Raw genomic sequence first — 17,793 nt, forward strand, 5'->3', positions numbered from 1 at the left:
GAGGGGATGGAGTAGGGTGCCCTCTCTACATCCACCACAGAATTTCTGAAGGGAGATGATCACTACCAGCAGGAAGATAAGTCCTGGCTGGAGGGAATTATTTGGACAGTGCAAAGCCTAGGTGAATTGCCTTTTCATCAGTTCTGCAAACTGGATCATGTCATGATGCTTTAGGTATTGACTTCAGTGAAGAAGATAATAAGTGGTTATATCACTACTGCTACTGCTGATTCTTTTTGGTCTGTTAAGAGGGAGGAAATAAGTAGCTATCCTATAGCTGATCTAGAGTATCTACTAAATATTTTTATACTTATTCCTAGACATTACCCCAAACCTAAACCTTAATTAGTTTTCCCTGGACTCTAGGGTTGGAGTATAAAGAGCCAAAGAATTCAGTAAAAGAACCTGATCCTGCTTTTAGATGGTCAGATTCCTCCTCCAAGACTGAGCCTAGTCTATGAATGCCTTGATCCAGAACTGAAAGGGGCTCCTTAGGGGGGAGGGAGAAGGAGAGGGAGAGGGAGAGGAAGAGGGAGAGGGAGAGGGAGAGGGAGAGAGAGAGAGAGAGAGAGAGAGAGAGAGAGAGAGAGAGAGAGAGAGAGAGAGAGAGAGAGAGAGAGAGAGAGAAGTACTCCCACTCTGAAAGCTCCATATTGGTTGTTATTGTTAGATTTCCATGCCATACTCTCCTGTGGACTACTATAATGGCTTCTTATCTTTTCTCCCTGTCTCTAGACTCTAATCCATCCTTCACATAATTTTCTAATCTTGCTAATTCATAAAACTGACCATGTCATTCCCTTGATCAAACTTTCAGTAGCGCCCTAAAATATAAATCCCTTAATCTAGCATTTAAGGCTCTCCAAATCGGGCTCCAACCCACCCTTCCAACCCTACACTACTCTTTATATATTCTAAATTCCAGGCAAACAAGACATCAATTTGATCTGTCCTCTCCATGCCTTCATGCACCTTATGCCTGGAATGTACTTTCTACACATTTTGCCTACCGAAATTCTTCTCTTTCTTTAAAGGCCCCTTCAACTGTCATCTCCATCATGAAGTCTCCCCTGGTACAACTGAAAGTGATACCTCTGTCAAAATTCTCCTAAAGCATTTGTGTAGCTCTTTGCTTTGTCTTTGTCATAGTCTGTCTTGTATCATATTTATCTGTGTCATATCTCCCATTAGATAGCAAATTATGCAAAGGCATGGACTGTGTCATTTATAACTTTGTCTTTTCAGAGCCTGGCACAATATCTTACATGGAGCAGACATTTAATAAATAAGTGTTGAGTTGTCTCATTTACTTTAGAAGGAGTCAAAGGTATCAAAAGAAGACATATGGGAATGCTTCAATCCCCTATCCCCTCCAAGTAGGAATGGCTTATTCTTGCTATGCCCCAGACCAAAATCCCCCCTGACATCCCAGAATAAAGCTTATGCCAAGTATTAGGTAGGAGTGAAGTAAAAGGCTTTTTGCTAGTCAAGATTTGGTCTGGAGTCTTCCCCACTTCCATTTGTCAGGTTTGTTTCTGCCCAGGCAGTTTCTAACCATAGTGACATTTAAGCATTGGACTCTTTTCAGATACCACCTGTCTGAAATGATGGATTCAACTGATCCTTATGTACCTTCTTGTCCCCAGGTGGCTATTTCTTGGGAAATGCAAAGGGCTTAGGTGTGAATCTAGACAGAAGGTAGAGGTGACTGGCACTGTAGAGCTTCAGCTGAGACCCTGAGGATCAACAGAAGCCAAGAAGAGGATTTCATAAGAAAAGACTAGGAACAGGGAGAATAAATGCGCATCTCTTCATCAACTTATTTTTAGTTATGTTATATAAGTGGCTTCTTTGCTACGTCATGTAGGAAGGGGGGGTCTCAGATTTAATTACAGGATGACAGCCCTTGCTTTTCAAGCAAGCTGTTCTCCTGGCAATGCAGATAAAAGGATTTTTAGGTTTTGCTATCAAGAAGGGGCATTTTGGGGGGAAAGGGAAAGACCCTCAACCCAATTTTAAATTTCACTTGCTATCCAGCTCTCATCTTCAGTTCCTTCTTTTTGATAGCCTGGTCAGAGTTGGGCTTTGCTCTAGGTAGAGCTTTATCTGTAATCATAAGGAAATTCTGAGGTAATCAGAAAAAGCTTCTTCCCTCCTCCCTTGCCTCCCACCCTTTCTGCTTGGCAACTTCTCCCTCTCTCCATTTAAGTGAAGGATTTATCCAATCAGGATTCCTCTTCACTCCCCCCCCCATCTTTCCCACCCACCCCCAAATGAAGCACTTGTAAATGGCAACTAGAATGTTCCTGAGCTTTACAGGCCTGAAGGAGCTGAACCAAAGGCAGAAATAGACTTTGGGAGAGGGCCTCTGCCTGAAGCACTTGGGCTTGAGTGGGAGATGATTGTATTTTCTAAGCTGCCATCCCTTCCTTTCTCATTGCTTCCCTTTCCTACCCTAAACATTTCAGATCCTATGTTGTAGTCAACAAAGCATTTTTGGATACATCCTTATTCAATTCCAATATTCAAAATTATTTATTAATAACAACAATAGATATTTGTATGGCTCGTTAAAGGTCTCAAAGCACTTTTTTTTTTTGGCCCTCACAACAACCAGAAAGCACTTTTCTATTCACATTCACTTTCTTTGCCTTCAATTTCCTACCTTTGACTCCTTTCTCAACCCCTTGCAATTAGCCTCTGAGTCCACCAATCATCAGTCATCTGAAATTGTTCTCTCTAACATCATGCATCAACTCTCCATTGCTCAGTCCAAAGATATTTTCTCAGGCCTCATCCTTCTTGATCTCTCTTCAGACTTTTGACACTGGCACCCCCTTTCTCCTACTCTTTCTCTCTCTCCCTCCCTCCCCTCCCACCCCCAACCTAATTTGGATTTCGTGACAATGCTCTCTCTTAGTTCTACCCCTTCTTGTCTAAACCATCAGTCAATCAATAAGTATTTATTAGGCACCTACTATGTTCCAGGGAGCAACATGGGAATTTTGCAATTAATTCAATTCAACAAGCATATATTAAGTCCCTACTATGTACCAGAGACTGGAGAAACAAAGACAAAAGTGGAATAGTCCATTCACTCAAGAAACCTACTTTCCATTAAAGAAGTAATGTATGAGATAATATTTGTAAAGTGCTAAGCATAGTTCCTAGCTCATAGTAGGTGCTATGTAAATTCTAACTAGCTAGCTATCTATCTAGCTAGTAATAATAGTAATGGTGGTAGTAGTTTATACAGAATAGATACAAAATGATTGGTTTGGGATGGGGGAAGGGTACTAGCAGCTAGGGGGATTAGTAAAGCTTTTGGTGGAAAGCTGCTCAAAGCAGAGCCTTAAAAGAAACTAGGGATTTTGAGAAACCAAGATAAGATAGGATGGCATTCCAGGCATGGGGTACAACCAGTGCCAAGATACAGAGACAACAAAAGGACTGTCATGTGTGAAATAATCATCAGAAGAACAGTTTGACTGGTTTATAGAGTATGTAAAGGGGAAATTCACAATAAGATTGGAAAGGTATATTAGGGCCATGTTATAAATGGCTTTAAATGCTGATCAGAGATTTTTATATTTGATCCTAGAAGTAAAAGGGAGCAACTGGAGTTTATTAAATAGGGAAATTACAGGGTCAGACTTACATATGCTCTAGGGAAATACCTTTAGCAGCTTTGTGGAAGATTGAGAGAGGCAAAACCTTAGGCACAGAGACCAATTAGCCATTGCAATAGTCCAGGCAAGAGATATGATGAAGGCCTTAGCTAAGGTGGAGGAAAATGATTACATGAACATAGAAATGGTAAGACTTAGAGGTGAAGTCAAGATAGAGTAAAGGCAGGGATTTGCCTGAGCTCTCCCAAATTCCTATCCAAACAACAGTTAAAATGATGCCTCAAAACAAATTCTGGAGTAGCAAAACCAACAAAGACAGGATGAGATAATTTTGTAGCCCAAGACAACTTAGAAGGCCAGCAGGAAAGGTCTATCTCACTGGGGTAAAAGTGGAGTGCAGTCCAACAAGCCAGCAGCAGGCCGTGGGGGTGAGAACTGCTTCTGCAGCTCTCAGCCCACAGACCACAAGGGTGTCAGACAAGGTCAAAGGAGATTACAGGGAATCCTTTGATGACACTGGGAGCAGGACTCTGTTGCGTTGCTCATACTCAGATCCAGGTCACAGCCTCAGGGCAAGGAGCACTACTAAGAGCAAGGACTTTGGTCACAGTTCAAGGGTAGATAAGAGTGTTTGTGGCTCCTCACAGACCATAAGAGAGCAATGACCATACCTCTCCCTAGATCATACCACCTTGCAAGAATAGAAAACAGACAGGCCCTTAGAATTAGCTTTGAAAACAATAGCACAAAAAACCTGAAGCTTGCTCCACCCTGGAGCAGAGCCCAACTTTAATATAAAGTTCAAAGTCAAGAAATAAACTGGAAAAATGAGCAAACAACAACAAAAGCACCTGACCATAGAAAGTTACTATGGTGAATGGGAAGCTCAAAACATAAAGAAGAAGACAACAAAATCAAAGCAGCTATATGAAAAGCCTTAAAGAAAAATGTGGATTAGCCTCAGGCCCTGGAGAAGCACAAAAAATAATTTAAAAATCAAATAAGAGAAGTAGAGGAAAAATTGGGAAAAGAGAATGATACAAGAAAATAATGGGAAAAAAATCAACAGCTTAGTAAAGAAGGCACAAAAAATACTGAAGAAAACACCTTAAAATAGAATAGATCAAATGATAAAAGAGCCACAAAAATCTTCTGAAGAAAAGAATTCCTTAAAAAGCAGAATTGGCCAAGTGGAAAAAGATTTGCAAAAATTCACTGAAGAGAATAATTCCCTAAGAAATAGAATTGACCAAATGGAAAAGGAGGTGCAAATGCTTACTAAAGAAAATAATTTTTTTCAGAATTAGAACTGGGAAGTGGAAGCTAATGATTCCATGAGACATCAAGAAACAATAAAACAAAATCAAAAGAATGAAAAAAATAAAAGAAAATGTAAAATATCTCACTGGAAAAACAACTGACTTAGAAAATAGATTGAGGAGAGATAATTTAAGAATCACTGGACTATCTGAAAGCCATGATCAAAAAGAGAGTCTAGACATCACGTTTCAAGAAATTATCAATGAAAACTATCCTGATATCCTAGAACCAGAGGGCAAAATAGAATTAAAAGAATCCACTAATCACTTTCTGAAAGAGATCCCAAAACAAAATCTCTCAGGAGTATTCTACACAAATTTCAGAGTTTCCAGATCAAGGAGAAAATATCACAAACAGGCAGAAAGAAAAAATTCAACTATCATGGAGCCATAGTCAGGATAACACCAGATTTAGCCTTTTCTACAATTAAAGGATCAAAGTACTTGAAATATAATATTCTGGAGAGAAAAAGAGCTAGGATTACAACCAAAAATCATCTACCCAGCAAAGCTGAATATAATCTTTCAGGGGAAAAATGGATATTTAATGAAATTGAGGACTTTCAATCATTCCTGATGAAAAAAAGGCCAGAGTTAAATGGAAAATTTTACTTTCAAATACAAGACTCAAGAGAAGCATAAAACAGCAAATAGGAAAGAGAAACCATAAGGGATCCAATAAAGTTAGACTATTTATATTCCTACATGGGAAGATGATACTTGAAACTCCTAAGAACTTTATTATTATTAGGGCTGTTAGAAGGAGTATATGTAGAAATGACAAGATTTTTTCAACTGATTGGATGTGTACTATGAGTAAGAGTAAGGAGTGGAAGATAGCACTGAGATTACAAGCTTGTTTGACTGGTAGGATAATGATTCCTTCAAAAGTAACTGGGAAGTTCAGGAAAAGGGATAGATCTTGAGGGGAAAGATAATGAATTCAGTTATAGACATGTTAAGTTTAAGATGCCAATGAGAGGCAGTGAAATGGAACAGTGGATAGAGTACCAGCCCTGGAGTCAGGAGGACCTGAGTTCAAATGTGATCTCAGACACATACTAGATGTGTGATCTTGGACAAGTCACCTAAACTTGACTGATTAAAAAAAATATGCCTATAAGACATTAAGTTTGAAATGTCCAGTAAAATGCAATTAACTATGCAGGAAACTGACTAGGGCTGATTATATAGATCTGAGAGTCACCCACATTGGGATGGTCATTAAACCCATAGGAAATATGAGATCACCATGTGAGAGAAGGTAGAAGCAGAAAAGGAGGCCCAGGACAGACTTGGTGTATACCCCATAGCTAGAGAGTGTGATCTGGATGAAGATCCAGTAAAGAAAAGTACCAGTAAGACAAGTAGGAGAACCAAAGAAGAGGAATGTCATGAAAACTCAGAGGGGAAAAGGTATCTAGGAGGAGAGGATGCTTGGCAACGTCAAATGTTGTAGAGAGGTCAGAACAGTCCCAACAAATGGTTGTCTAGATTCTGCTTGAAAATCTCTAATAAGAGGGTACTCACTACTCTCCCATTCCACATTTGGATTTTGCTAATTGTTCAGTAGTTTTCCAGACATGAAACCCCAGTTTACCTCTTTGCAGCTTCCACACGTTGCTCCTTGTTTTTTCCTCTTGGGCCCAAAAAGATTTTGTCCAGACTGGAATTAGAGAATAGACCCTAGATAGGTAGAATAAGAAGCATAAAGAATATAGTTCTCAAGACAAGGCAAATTAAGTAAAAAAAAGCTAAGTGGAACAATTAGAGCATAAAATATATCTTGGTTGGTTGGGGCAACCAATTGAGTTAAAGAGACAGGAAATCAGTGCAAGGGTGAAGGCAACGGTAAATTGGTAAATGTTTAACAACCAGATCTCCAATAGCACAGCACACTATTAAGTTTAATCTTCATTATTAACATTTTTTCGAGCACTTTCTTAAGTCTAGATAGTCAAGAAAACAATAAATCAAGTCCTGATTTGTAATCTTCAAAGTGTAAATACTTGCATTGAAAGTTAACAATCAGCTCTCTCTAGCCAGTAGGAAATGGCTGTAGTATACCCCCGGCTGCAAGGGAGCTGAGTGTAATTGACTGTGGCAATGGAGTTAGTTGTTAAAGCAAGGAAAAGGAATTTGAATGGGGTCATCATGTTGTTAAGATTTGCCTATAAAAACTTTTAACCAGATGTATAGGGTTATGTGATTATCTACAAGTAAGTTTCAAGAGACAAGGTTAAGCAGAAAATCTCCACTATTGTGGCAAATAGGGGAGGAAATTGTACAGTAACAGCCTCAAGGCATAGTGTATATATTTTTGCCAAAATTTAGTGACTGTTAATCTGCATTCTTGATGTGGCTTGATCTCCCTCCTGAAGAAGGTAAATCAACTTCAGCACCTCTCCATAGTCCAGGTTATTACAGAGATTGAAGGGTTCCTAAAGGAAACTAAAGCAAAGCTTCAATGGTAGCAAAAAGAAATAAAAATATTCTCAAGTGGAGAAGCTTAGACTTGACCCTTGTAAGGATGATGGTCAATGAAAAATTATTATGTAGAGGGGAAAGGGAAGGAAAGAGGAATCTGTACAATAAGAGCTTAAAAACCAGGTTTGAGGCTCTTCCTGAAGAGGAGAGAGCTAGTTGCTCTGAGGAGCAAGCAGATTCCTCCCAAGAATGACATGGTGTCACCACAGGAACTATCAGAATCATCTACTAAAGGGCAGAGAAGACTATATTCATTGTAGTTAATGATTCACTGCTCCAGGATACTGAGGTATTTGTTGACCTGATGACGACAGTAGAGAGGTTCATTTTTTTTCTAGGACATGTATCTAGTATCTAAGAGAGAGCCTCCCAAGGCTTATGAAAATGTATGACAACTACCCACTCCTTATGGTTCACATTGGTTCAAAGAATCTTTTCTGAAGGAACCTAAAAAATATTGCTAGCAGGACACTAGGGACATTTTGTACCAGCTTATAAGGAGCTGGTGGCTAAATTTTCAGTATGAGCATTTATACCTCAGAAACAGGCAAATAGTAAAAATGAGGATTTGGTTTATTGTTGATTGTCTCATCTAGATTTAAGAAGGTGATGAAAATGTTAATAATTGTAGATTAAACTTAAAAGTGTGTCATACACACTTTTTTTGGAGAGGGGAAGAGCTGGTTGTCAAGCATTTGCCAACATGCCACATACCGGTATTACCTATGATTATCATGTCTTGGGCAAAAAACTAAAGATTATAGGCACACAGGTTGTTTTCTTTATTGTTTTCCACTGAAGGCATGAAATAAAAGAAGGAAAAATAAATTTGGAAAGTGAACAATTGGTTAAATTAACAACTGGCAACTAGGAATGGATTTGGATTTCTGGATCAAGGCTTATAATGTGGGACTGACAGATTACTGGTTTGAGACGTAACATACCTCACACAAAGGCTGGTAAGAATATACTTTCTGATTATCTTGCAAATATAATGAAAAGGACTTAAAACTAAAAGAAACTGGGGGGGGGAAGACTGCCAATGTTAGATGCTATGAAGAATAACCACTAAGAAGGAAGTATAATGGCCCCTAAACTACACAGAAATTAACAGGAAACAAAGGAGCCAAGGAAGGAACCAGTAATAAAACCCATGGCCTCTAGTAAACAATATACAAATGCCTAAAGTTTAAGCAATAAATGAGGAACTAGGTTTGCTAATTCGAGGAGCCAAATTGGATCTCATGGGTATTATGAAGGCTTGGTGAGATGAAACCTGTGACTGTGCTATGACTCTTGGATGGGTTTATCTTCCTCAAGAGATATAGTATTAATAAAGGAGGCAGAAGATTAGCATTGTATATTGAGAAGGCATACTTAATTTTCAAAAAAATTCAAGAACCAAGGGGCAGCCAGGTGGCTCAGCGAGTAAGAGCACTGGCCCCAGAGTCAGGATGACCTGGGGATCAAATCTGGGCTCAGATACTTAGCACCACACCCAGAAATAACTGGCCGTGTAACCTTGAGCAAGTTACTTAACCCCAATTGCTTTAAAAAAAAATTCAAGAACCAGAGAGGGGAAGCATGAAGAAGAATATTTTGGTGAAGGAAGAAAGGAAAGAAATTCTTATTAAGCATCTATTATGTGCTGGGCACTGGGCTAAGTGCTTTACAAATATTATCTCTTTTGATTTCTCACAACAACCATAGGAGGTAGGTGCTATTATTATCTTAATTTTACAGTTGTGGAAACTGAGGCAAACATATTAAATGAATTACTCTGGGTCCCACAGCTAGTAAGTGTGTGGGACTAGATTTGAAACTTGGGTATTCCTGACTCCATGGTAAGAGCTCCATCCGTTGTGCCACCTAGCTAACTGCCTCTCAGGTAGTCAAAGGAGGGAGACATAGAAATGATTTAGCCATTGGCAGATACCACAGAACATATGGACAGAAAGAGAACTAGATGAGAATAGATCAAGTATGAGATAGGAGTGATGGGGGAATTTCTTATCCAGATATCTTCAGGAGCCCTCTCTCTCAATGTTTCCCTTTCTATCTCTCCATCCATCCACCCATCTTTCTGTCTCTCTCTGACAAAATCAGGATAATGAATAACTTCTTGACTTGCTTAGTGATAATATCATCATTCAAAAAGTAGAGGAACCAACAAGAGGAAACTCTATTCCCTGTTTCATTCTCACTAACAGGGAGGAACTAGTTGCTGGGGCAGGGGGCCGGGTTCTGATGGGGACTTTCAGGAAGAATGACCTGTAGGCTAGAAATGACAGAATAAAAATGATTGTCCAGGAATTGATACCCAAGAGAAATAAGAAGAGAATTGTCCCTGAGGGATTCAAGTCCCCTAACTCAGACAAACCACATTCTGGCAGCTAAGCAAACATTTTAATCCCAGAGGGCCACAGAGGCTGAGTCCAGAGGATGTCTTGAGATTAGGGCTTCTGAACTGCACTGAGCTAAGCCAATCAGGTATTCATACCAAGTCTGGCATCAATATGGTGACTTTCCCCAGAAGCAGGAGACCATTAGATGACCTAAGGAAGGACAAACAATATCATGTCAGAAATGGAGCAGAACAAAAAGTTCCTGGGTCAATCAACAGTAGAAGAGGCCAGTAAATAGTCTTTATTTTTCCAGCCTGGACAATATAGGATTACCCAGTAATTAAAAACAAAAACAACTGGCTGATATGATTGTTTAACTATTATCTGTCATATCTCAAAGATTATGGAATACAGGAGAAATACCAACAGATTGGAAAAGGGCAAATGTCCTAATTTTCAAAAATCAACAATTATTTAGTTAATTGGTAAATCTTTAGAAGCAGTCTTTACAAAGAGTCAATGTGGTTTCATCATTAATAGGTCACATCAGAATAATCTCATTTCCTTTTTTGATAGGATTACTAAATTAACAGATGGGGAAATGCTATGAATATAATTTACCTAGATTTTAGAAGAGCTTTTAATAAAGATTTTGTGCTATTCTTGTGGAGAAGATGGAGATATGGAACAAATATATAATTATGCAAAACTGGGAAGGATAGCTAACATACTGGATGACAGAGTTAGGATCTGAAAGGACTGTGACAGGCTAAACACTAGACTAAATCTGATCAATTGAAATTCAGTAGGGATAAGTGATAAGCCTTATACTTGGGTACAAAACAGCAACTTTATAAGTGTAAGATGAGGAAATCATAGATGTCCATTATTCAGGAAAAGGTTGAGGGGTTTTAGTGAACTCCAGCGGCTGACATGTTCAGTCATTTCAGTCATGTCTGACTCTTAGTGACCCCATCTAGGGTTTTCTTGGCAGACATACTGGAGTATTTCCTTTACCAGTTCATTTTACAGATGAGGAAACTGAGGCAAACAGGGTTAAGTGACTTGCCCAGGTTCACACAGTTAGTAAGTATCTGAGCCCAGATGTGAATTCAAGATGAGTCTTCCTGACTTCAAGCCCAGCAGTCTATCTACTAGTTCCTTAACAAATATTTATTGATTTACTGTATGAGTCAATATGAATTAGCAGTGTGATATGACAGCTAAGAAAGTTAATGCTATCTTGGGTTGCATTAAGAGGGCCATTTTGCCAGGAATAGGGAAGTGATTGTTCTGCCTTCAGTATATCACATCTTGAGTGTTGTATTCAGTTCTGGGAACCACAGTTTAAAAAGGACATTGAGAAGTTATGGAGAGTGTCACAACCAGAGTGATAGATGGCCTTGAGTCCATGACTATGAGGTTCAGTTAAAAGACCTGGGCATGTTTAGCCTGATGAAGAGAAGATTCTGGGGAAACATGATAGCTGTGTTCAAGTGTTTGAAGGGTGGTCATATGAAGGCAGGATTAGACTTGTTCTGTGCCCTACAAAGGGCAGAACGTGGGTAGGAGTTGCAAAGAGGCAAACCTAGTCTGGATGCCAGGAAAAATTTTCTCGTATTTAGAGCTGTCCACAATGGAAATGGGTGGCCTCAAAAGGTGATAGGTTACCCTTCCTTGAATGTCTTCAGGCAGGGGCTGGATAATCACTTGTCAGATATGTGTAAATAGTCATTTCAAGCATACCTTGGACTTACGTCATCACCTAGGTGGTCAATGGCCAATTTTGGGATTCTGGGATAATCCTTTTTCTACATGACAAACCCTGAAATACTTGAAGACAGTTAGCATGTCTTCCCTTAGTCTTCTCCAGGCTAACCATCCCCAGGTCCTTCAACCAGTCTTCACATAACATGGACTCAAGGCCTTTCACCAACCTGATTGTCTTCCTCTGGATACTCTCCAAAGCCTATCAATGTCATTCTTAATTTCTTACAACCATAACTGAATTCTTGTATGGCTTGATAAAGGAAGCGTAGTAAATCTATCACCTCTCTATTTCTGGAAACTATGCCTCTCCTAACCCAACCCAGACGTGCATTCATAGTGCAAACTTAATGTAAACAATTGCAATGGTACATCACACTTACATTGAACTTGCAATATATTAACTATCTACCCTCCCCCATGATTTTTTAAAATTTTTATTTATTAAATTTATGGAATAAAATAAGAAATACTATAGAAATATATAGTATTTTATAGAAATAATAATTTATAGAAATACTATAAAATAGTATAACAAAAAAGATGAAATTGTGAATCTATCATGTGCAGTTGTAAAGCCAAGCACAAGCAGCTTTCCAGAGGACTGCTGCTGTAAACAGCTTTTGAGATTCTGATTACACAGTATAGTGAACTCTCCATTTATTCAGTAACAAATTAAGACAAGACATTCACAGAAATTAAAATACAACATTTACAATGTTATTGCTTAGCAACTTATCACTAAAGTGGCCACATAGTTTTCACCAAAATGGGTCACATAGTTTTAAACAAAGTATATTCATTTAGTAACTCAATCATTCTTAAGAAAGCAAGGCTCCTTAATTGACACAAAGTACTGAGGTCAAAAGTTTCCCACCCCTACATCACATTGTCTTAATCTCTTCAATCAAAAAAATCTTCTTTCTGGGGTGGCCAGGTAGCACAGGGAGTTAGAGCACCGCCCCAGAGTCAGAATGACCTGGGATCGAATCGAGCTCAGATACTTAGCACCACACCCAGAAATAACTGGCCATGTAACCTTGAGCAAGTTACTTAACCCTAATTGCTTATAAAAAAATCTTCTTTCTTCTTAATTGGAAATTAGTTTCCAATCATCCTTAATTTGTAAGTCCTTAACTCAGTTATCTAAATGTAAAGGTCAAAGTCCTCCACCCCTAGTAAATCATGATCTTCTCAGTTTGCATTAAATACCCAAGGAGAGGTCTTTTCATCTTGACTCGAGGCTGGCTCTCAGCTTCCATGGTTCTGCTTCCCACAGTTTCTGTCCCTGGGAAGACAAAGCTTAACAAAGTGTAACACCAAGCAAGAGCAGCCTCCAAGGTTCAGATTACTGAGCATAGCAAACTCCATTTATTCAGTGACAAATTAAGGCAAAACATTCACAGAAAATCAAAATACAGCATTCACTATGTGTAACCAGCATTTGGTAAGTCCTCAATTCAATCACAAAGTACAAAGGTCAAAGTACTCCACCCCTGGATAGTACATTCATTTAGTCAATCACAAAGTCTTCTCTCTACTCAGCTGGAGATTAGTTTCCAATCATAATCAAAGTGCATTCATTTGGTCAGTGGAAAACACAAAGGCCATCCACCCCTAGGTCACACTTAGGTTACAATATCATCACAGCATTCAGTACCCAAGGAGAAGTCTTTTCTTCATCTTGACCCAAGGCAAGTTCTCAGCAGTTTCTGTTCATGGGAAGACAAAGCTTAACAAAGACACAATAACATCCATACACATTGCGGGCATCCTCATCAATTCACTTTCTGCCTGTGAAATCAACTCAGACCCATCAACAAGGTCTGAGAACTCAACACAAATCATTAGTATAGTCCCAGGATCTCAAAAATCATCAGTAAGACCTTCCTCCAGGATTTCTGTAAACATGCAACAAGAAAATCCACTTTCAGGGCTTCTGAATCAGCAACAAGGTCCCAGGGCTTCTGTAACAACAGCACTCACAAATTCCAGCACTATTCTCTAATAGCAGACGAATCTGACAAAATAATATCAAAACAGACAGACAAAGTACTGACACCACAGCCATGCCTACTTCCAGTTGTCCTCTCTTCTCATTTCTCAGTTCTTCTCAATTCTCAGTTCAGCCCTCAGTTCTCATTTCTTTCTCTCCAGCAGTAGCAGCTCACTCCAAGCAGTTCTGGCCTCTCTCAGCTTGGGCTTTTCCTTGTATAAGGTATTAGCTCCTCCCTGTCCTGCCCCTTCCTGTTATGTTAGCAAGTTCATCCCACTGTGGGATTCACAAGTTCTGGGTCTTAATATTTGACACAATTATGAACTTGAAACTAAGTGCTAAGTACCTGTTAGATTGCCAATAGAAGGGGATCTTCAAATTCCATTACTATTACAACAACGTGCTATTCCTTTTAAATATACAAAAAAGTTATCATGTAAATTTATTTTTTTCCTTTTTTCTTCCCTCCCTTTTCCACCCTAGAAATGACTACCATTAGACACAAATATGTATAAATATGTAAGATCATTTATATATATATTTCTATTTATCAGTTCTTTCTCTGGATGCAGGTAGCATCTTCCTTCACATTCCTTTGTAGTTAACTTGGGCATTTATAATAGTCAAAATGACTTATTTGCTCAAAGTTGTTCTTAAAATTGCTGTTGCTGTATACAATGTTCTCTTGGTTCTGCTCATTTTGCTCTTCATTATTTCATGCAAGTCTATTTTTTTCTAAGATCATTGAGATCATCATTTCTCATAGCTATTAACTGCTATCTACCCGTCCTTCCCTCATCTTGTGCCTATAGGAAGCAAGGTGGTACAGGGGGAAAAGCAATAAATTTGGAGTCACAGGACCTGGTTTCAAATCCTGGCTCTACCACTAGCTATTTGCTTGGCCTAGGGACAATTCACTTCACCTTTCAGGTCTCAGTTTCTTCATCTGTAAAATGAGGGTGTTGGATCAGAGAACTTCTAAGATTCCTCCTACTTCAATGACCCTATGAAGATTATCTTATAATCTTACTTAATGAAATTGTTTCTATTTTTGAACCCAAGTGTAAAACTTTTGCATTTATCCCTATTGGATTTCATCTTATTAGTTGAAGCTCAGTATGTCCTAGTTTTTCAAGACCTTTTTGTCATATCCTGACTCTGTCATCCAAGGTATAAAATATTCCTCCCAACTTTGTGTCATTTGGAAATTTTATAAGCATGACTTTTATATTTCTACCCAGCCATTGATAAAAATATTAAGTAGCATAGGGCCCTGGGATACTCTGCTAGAGACTTGCCAAAGTGACATTGAACCATTAACAACTACTATTTGAGTCTGGCTATTCAACCATTTCCAAATTCATCTGACTTTATTATGATCTAGGCAAAAGTGCTGCCTCCAACAAGATTATCTTCTTTACTTCCTCAATGGTTAGTGTTCACCCAACTCTAGCAAAATGGTAGAGTGTAAGCTCCTTGAAGGCAGGAACTATTTTGCTTTTGTCTTTCTATTCCTACTGTCTTTCCTAGTGTTTATGCCAGAAAGCACTTAATATATACTTGCTGAATTGAATTAAGTTGCAAAACTCCCATATTGCAGTCAGCCAAGTGGAACAATTCTTATTAATAATCGTAATAATAACTGACATTTACGTAGTGCTTTAAAGTTTAGAGGGTGCTTTTACACACGTCTCATTTGTGCCTCACAGCTAAGTATTAAACTATTTGCTAGACATTAAGGGAAAAAAGGAACAAAAAGAGTTCCATTTTTTTTTTAGTTTCAAAACACAGAGACTCTGTTTATTTTGAAAGGATTTTGCAACAAAGAGTAAAATGGCTTCAGGTGGCCGCTCTACTCTTCCCCCTCATCCTCATCCTCATAGGAGTCAATGCCCAGCTCCTCATAATCTTTCTCCAGGGCTGCCATGTCTTCCTGAGCCTCAGAGAACTCTCCCTCCTCCATGCCCTCACCTATATACCAGTGCACAAATGCCCTCTTAGCATACATCAGGTCAAACTTGTGGTCCAGGTGAGCCCAGGTGTCTGCAATGGCTGTTGTGTTGCTCAGCATACATACTGCTCTCTGTACCTTGGCCAGATCCCCACCAGGAACCACAGTGGGTGGCTGGTAGTTGATGCCAACCTTGAAGCCAGTAGGGCACCAGTCTACAAACTGGATACTTCATTTGGTCTTGATGGCTGCGATGGCAGCATTGACATCTTTGGGCACCATATCGCCACGGTACAGGAGGCAGCAGGCCATGTATTTGCCATGATGAGGGTCTCACTTCACCATCCTGTTGGCTGGCTCAAAGCAGGCATTGGTGATCTCAGATACTGAGAGCTGCTCGTGGTAGGCCTTCTCTGCAGAGATGACAGGTGCATAGGTTGCCAGGGGGAAATGGATTTGAGGATAGGGCACCAAGTTGGTCTGGAACTCTGTGAGGTCCACATTAAGGGCACCATCAAAACGAAGAGACACTGTGATAGAGGAGACAATTTGGCTGATGACACGGTTGAGGTTGGTGTAGGTGGGACGTTTGATGTCTAGATTTCGGCAACAGATGTCATAGATGGCCTCATTGTCCACCATGAAGGCACAATCTGAGTGCTCGAGGGTGATGTGGGTTGTCAAGATGGAGTTGTAGGGCTCTACCATAGCTGTAGAAACCTGAGGGGCTGGAAGAGTTCCATTTTAAAAAAAGAACTAAAGACACAATAACATCAATAAAAAGAACATTTTTATTTTTTAAAAAGAACTAAAAAAAAGCAGTCAAGGGCTTCAAAGTCCAGGCCTACTCACCTATGAGCTACTACTTTATCTATCACATGCTAACAGATGGTAGGTTGTTTAGGTAGAGAAGAGGGTGCCTCTATTCTACTCCCTCACAGGAAATCTAGCGAAGGAAAGCTATTTGTCACAGGGGACACAGTCAAAGGAATAGAGGGATGAGAACTTCCCAAGGTCCACTGAATGAACCATTCCTTTTGGCTCAGTGATCAATCCTATCCTATGCAGCTTTGATACAATATCTCCATACCTTCACCTGCCACTTGGTGGGAGACTAAGGAACCACTTAGGGTTTTTTAGGTCATCTCCAAGTGACAAGTGCTTCAGTGGTAAGTCTATTTTTTTCCCTTCCTAATTAACAATTAATTTTTTTGCTCCATGAGATATCCCCCATAAACCCATTCCCATATAAGTTTCATGGGCTTCAGCTCCCACTACTCTACTATCTCCCCTAATATCTGGTACTGAAGTACCCTGAAGTAAATAGGAAAATTTGAAATTAGGCAGCTATGTGGCACAGTGAATAGAACATTGGACCTGGAGTCAGAAAGACAAATACAAATATGACCTCAGTTGTATCTTAGCTATGTGATGTTGGACAGATTATTTAACATCAATTTCTTCAACTATAAAATGGGAATAATGATAGCACCTACTTCCTGAGATGGTTGTGAGCATCAAATGATGTTATATTTGTAAAGCACTTAGCATAGTGCCTGCCTCCAAGTAGGTTCTATACAAACGCTAACTATCATTATTAAAAGAATATTTAAATGTTAAGGAGAAAAGTCACAAGGAATGTGGGAAGGAGCAGGCTCTCTTCCAAGGTTCTAGGGACACCATCCTAGCTCTAGGGACTCTAGTCTGGTCTGTAGACAGATCATTTGTTTATTAAAAACCTCACCCTCTTATTACTGTGTCCTGGTTTGAGTCCAATTCTAGTGAATTGATGCTCTTGCTTTACTCGTTATGATGTCAATTAGATAAGATATTCATCCATTCCTCCATGCCCATCCAACTATGGCTTTTCACAACAAGGGTGGTTTCATTTCCTCAATCCAGTTCTTTTCAAAGGACCGACAGATTTGCTGATCACTGCCCAGGGCATTGCATCATACAGCCTAGGAAGCCCCAAATCTCAATTAGGCAGGCATCCAAGAAGGCAAGTAGGTAGTGTGGCATACAATTCCATTCTGTCGATAAAAATACTCTGCAAAAGGGTTCTCTCCACTGCCCTCTCAGGGCTGTTGCTTGCCCATGCTATTCCAGTTCCAGGAGGTGATGGAGGAGAGTTGACAAGAGGTTATAATAGAAAGCATGAAGTGGGTGTTGAGATAATATTCTATCCTTGACCCTGACCTAACTAGGTAAATGATCTTGGATAAGTAATTACCTCTTCTTAAGCTTCAGTGTCTTCATCTGTAAATTGACAAGAATGGACTAGATAGTGGTAGTGCTC

At 39.4% G+C, this 17,793-nt stretch overlaps 2 protein-coding genes across 9 annotated transcripts in view; both read right to left on the reverse strand.

Annotated features, from left to right (window-relative positions):
- The window catches only part of BAIAP2 (BAR/IMD domain containing adaptor protein 2), a 403,422-nt gene that overhangs the window by 183,263 nt on the left and 202,366 nt on the right, over window positions 1–17,793 (reverse strand). The window lies entirely within an intron of this gene.
- LOC138142880 (tubulin alpha-4 chain-like) lies at window positions 15,263–16,221 on the reverse strand. Its single transcript, XM_069063942.1, has one exon. It carries the CDS (start codon window positions 16,200–16,202, stop codon window positions 15,828–15,830), a length of 375 nt encoding a protein of 124 aa, XP_068920043.1. The 5' UTR covers window positions 16,203–16,221; the 3' UTR covers window positions 15,263–15,827.

Source organism: Petaurus breviceps, unplaced genomic scaffold, assembly GCF_028583685.1.
Source record: "Petaurus breviceps papuanus isolate PSGF00001 unplaced genomic scaffold, PetGlider_PUasm1.0 90617, whole genome shotgun sequence".
Lineage (NCBI taxonomy): Eukaryota > Metazoa > Chordata > Mammalia > Diprotodontia > Petauridae > Petaurus > Petaurus breviceps.

What these genes read in the sequence shown, in the direction of transcription:
- LOC138142880 (XM_069063942.1), bottom strand. Translation starts at nt 16,202, where the DNA reads ATGGTAGAGCCCTACAACTCCATCTTGACAACCCACATCACCCTCGAG.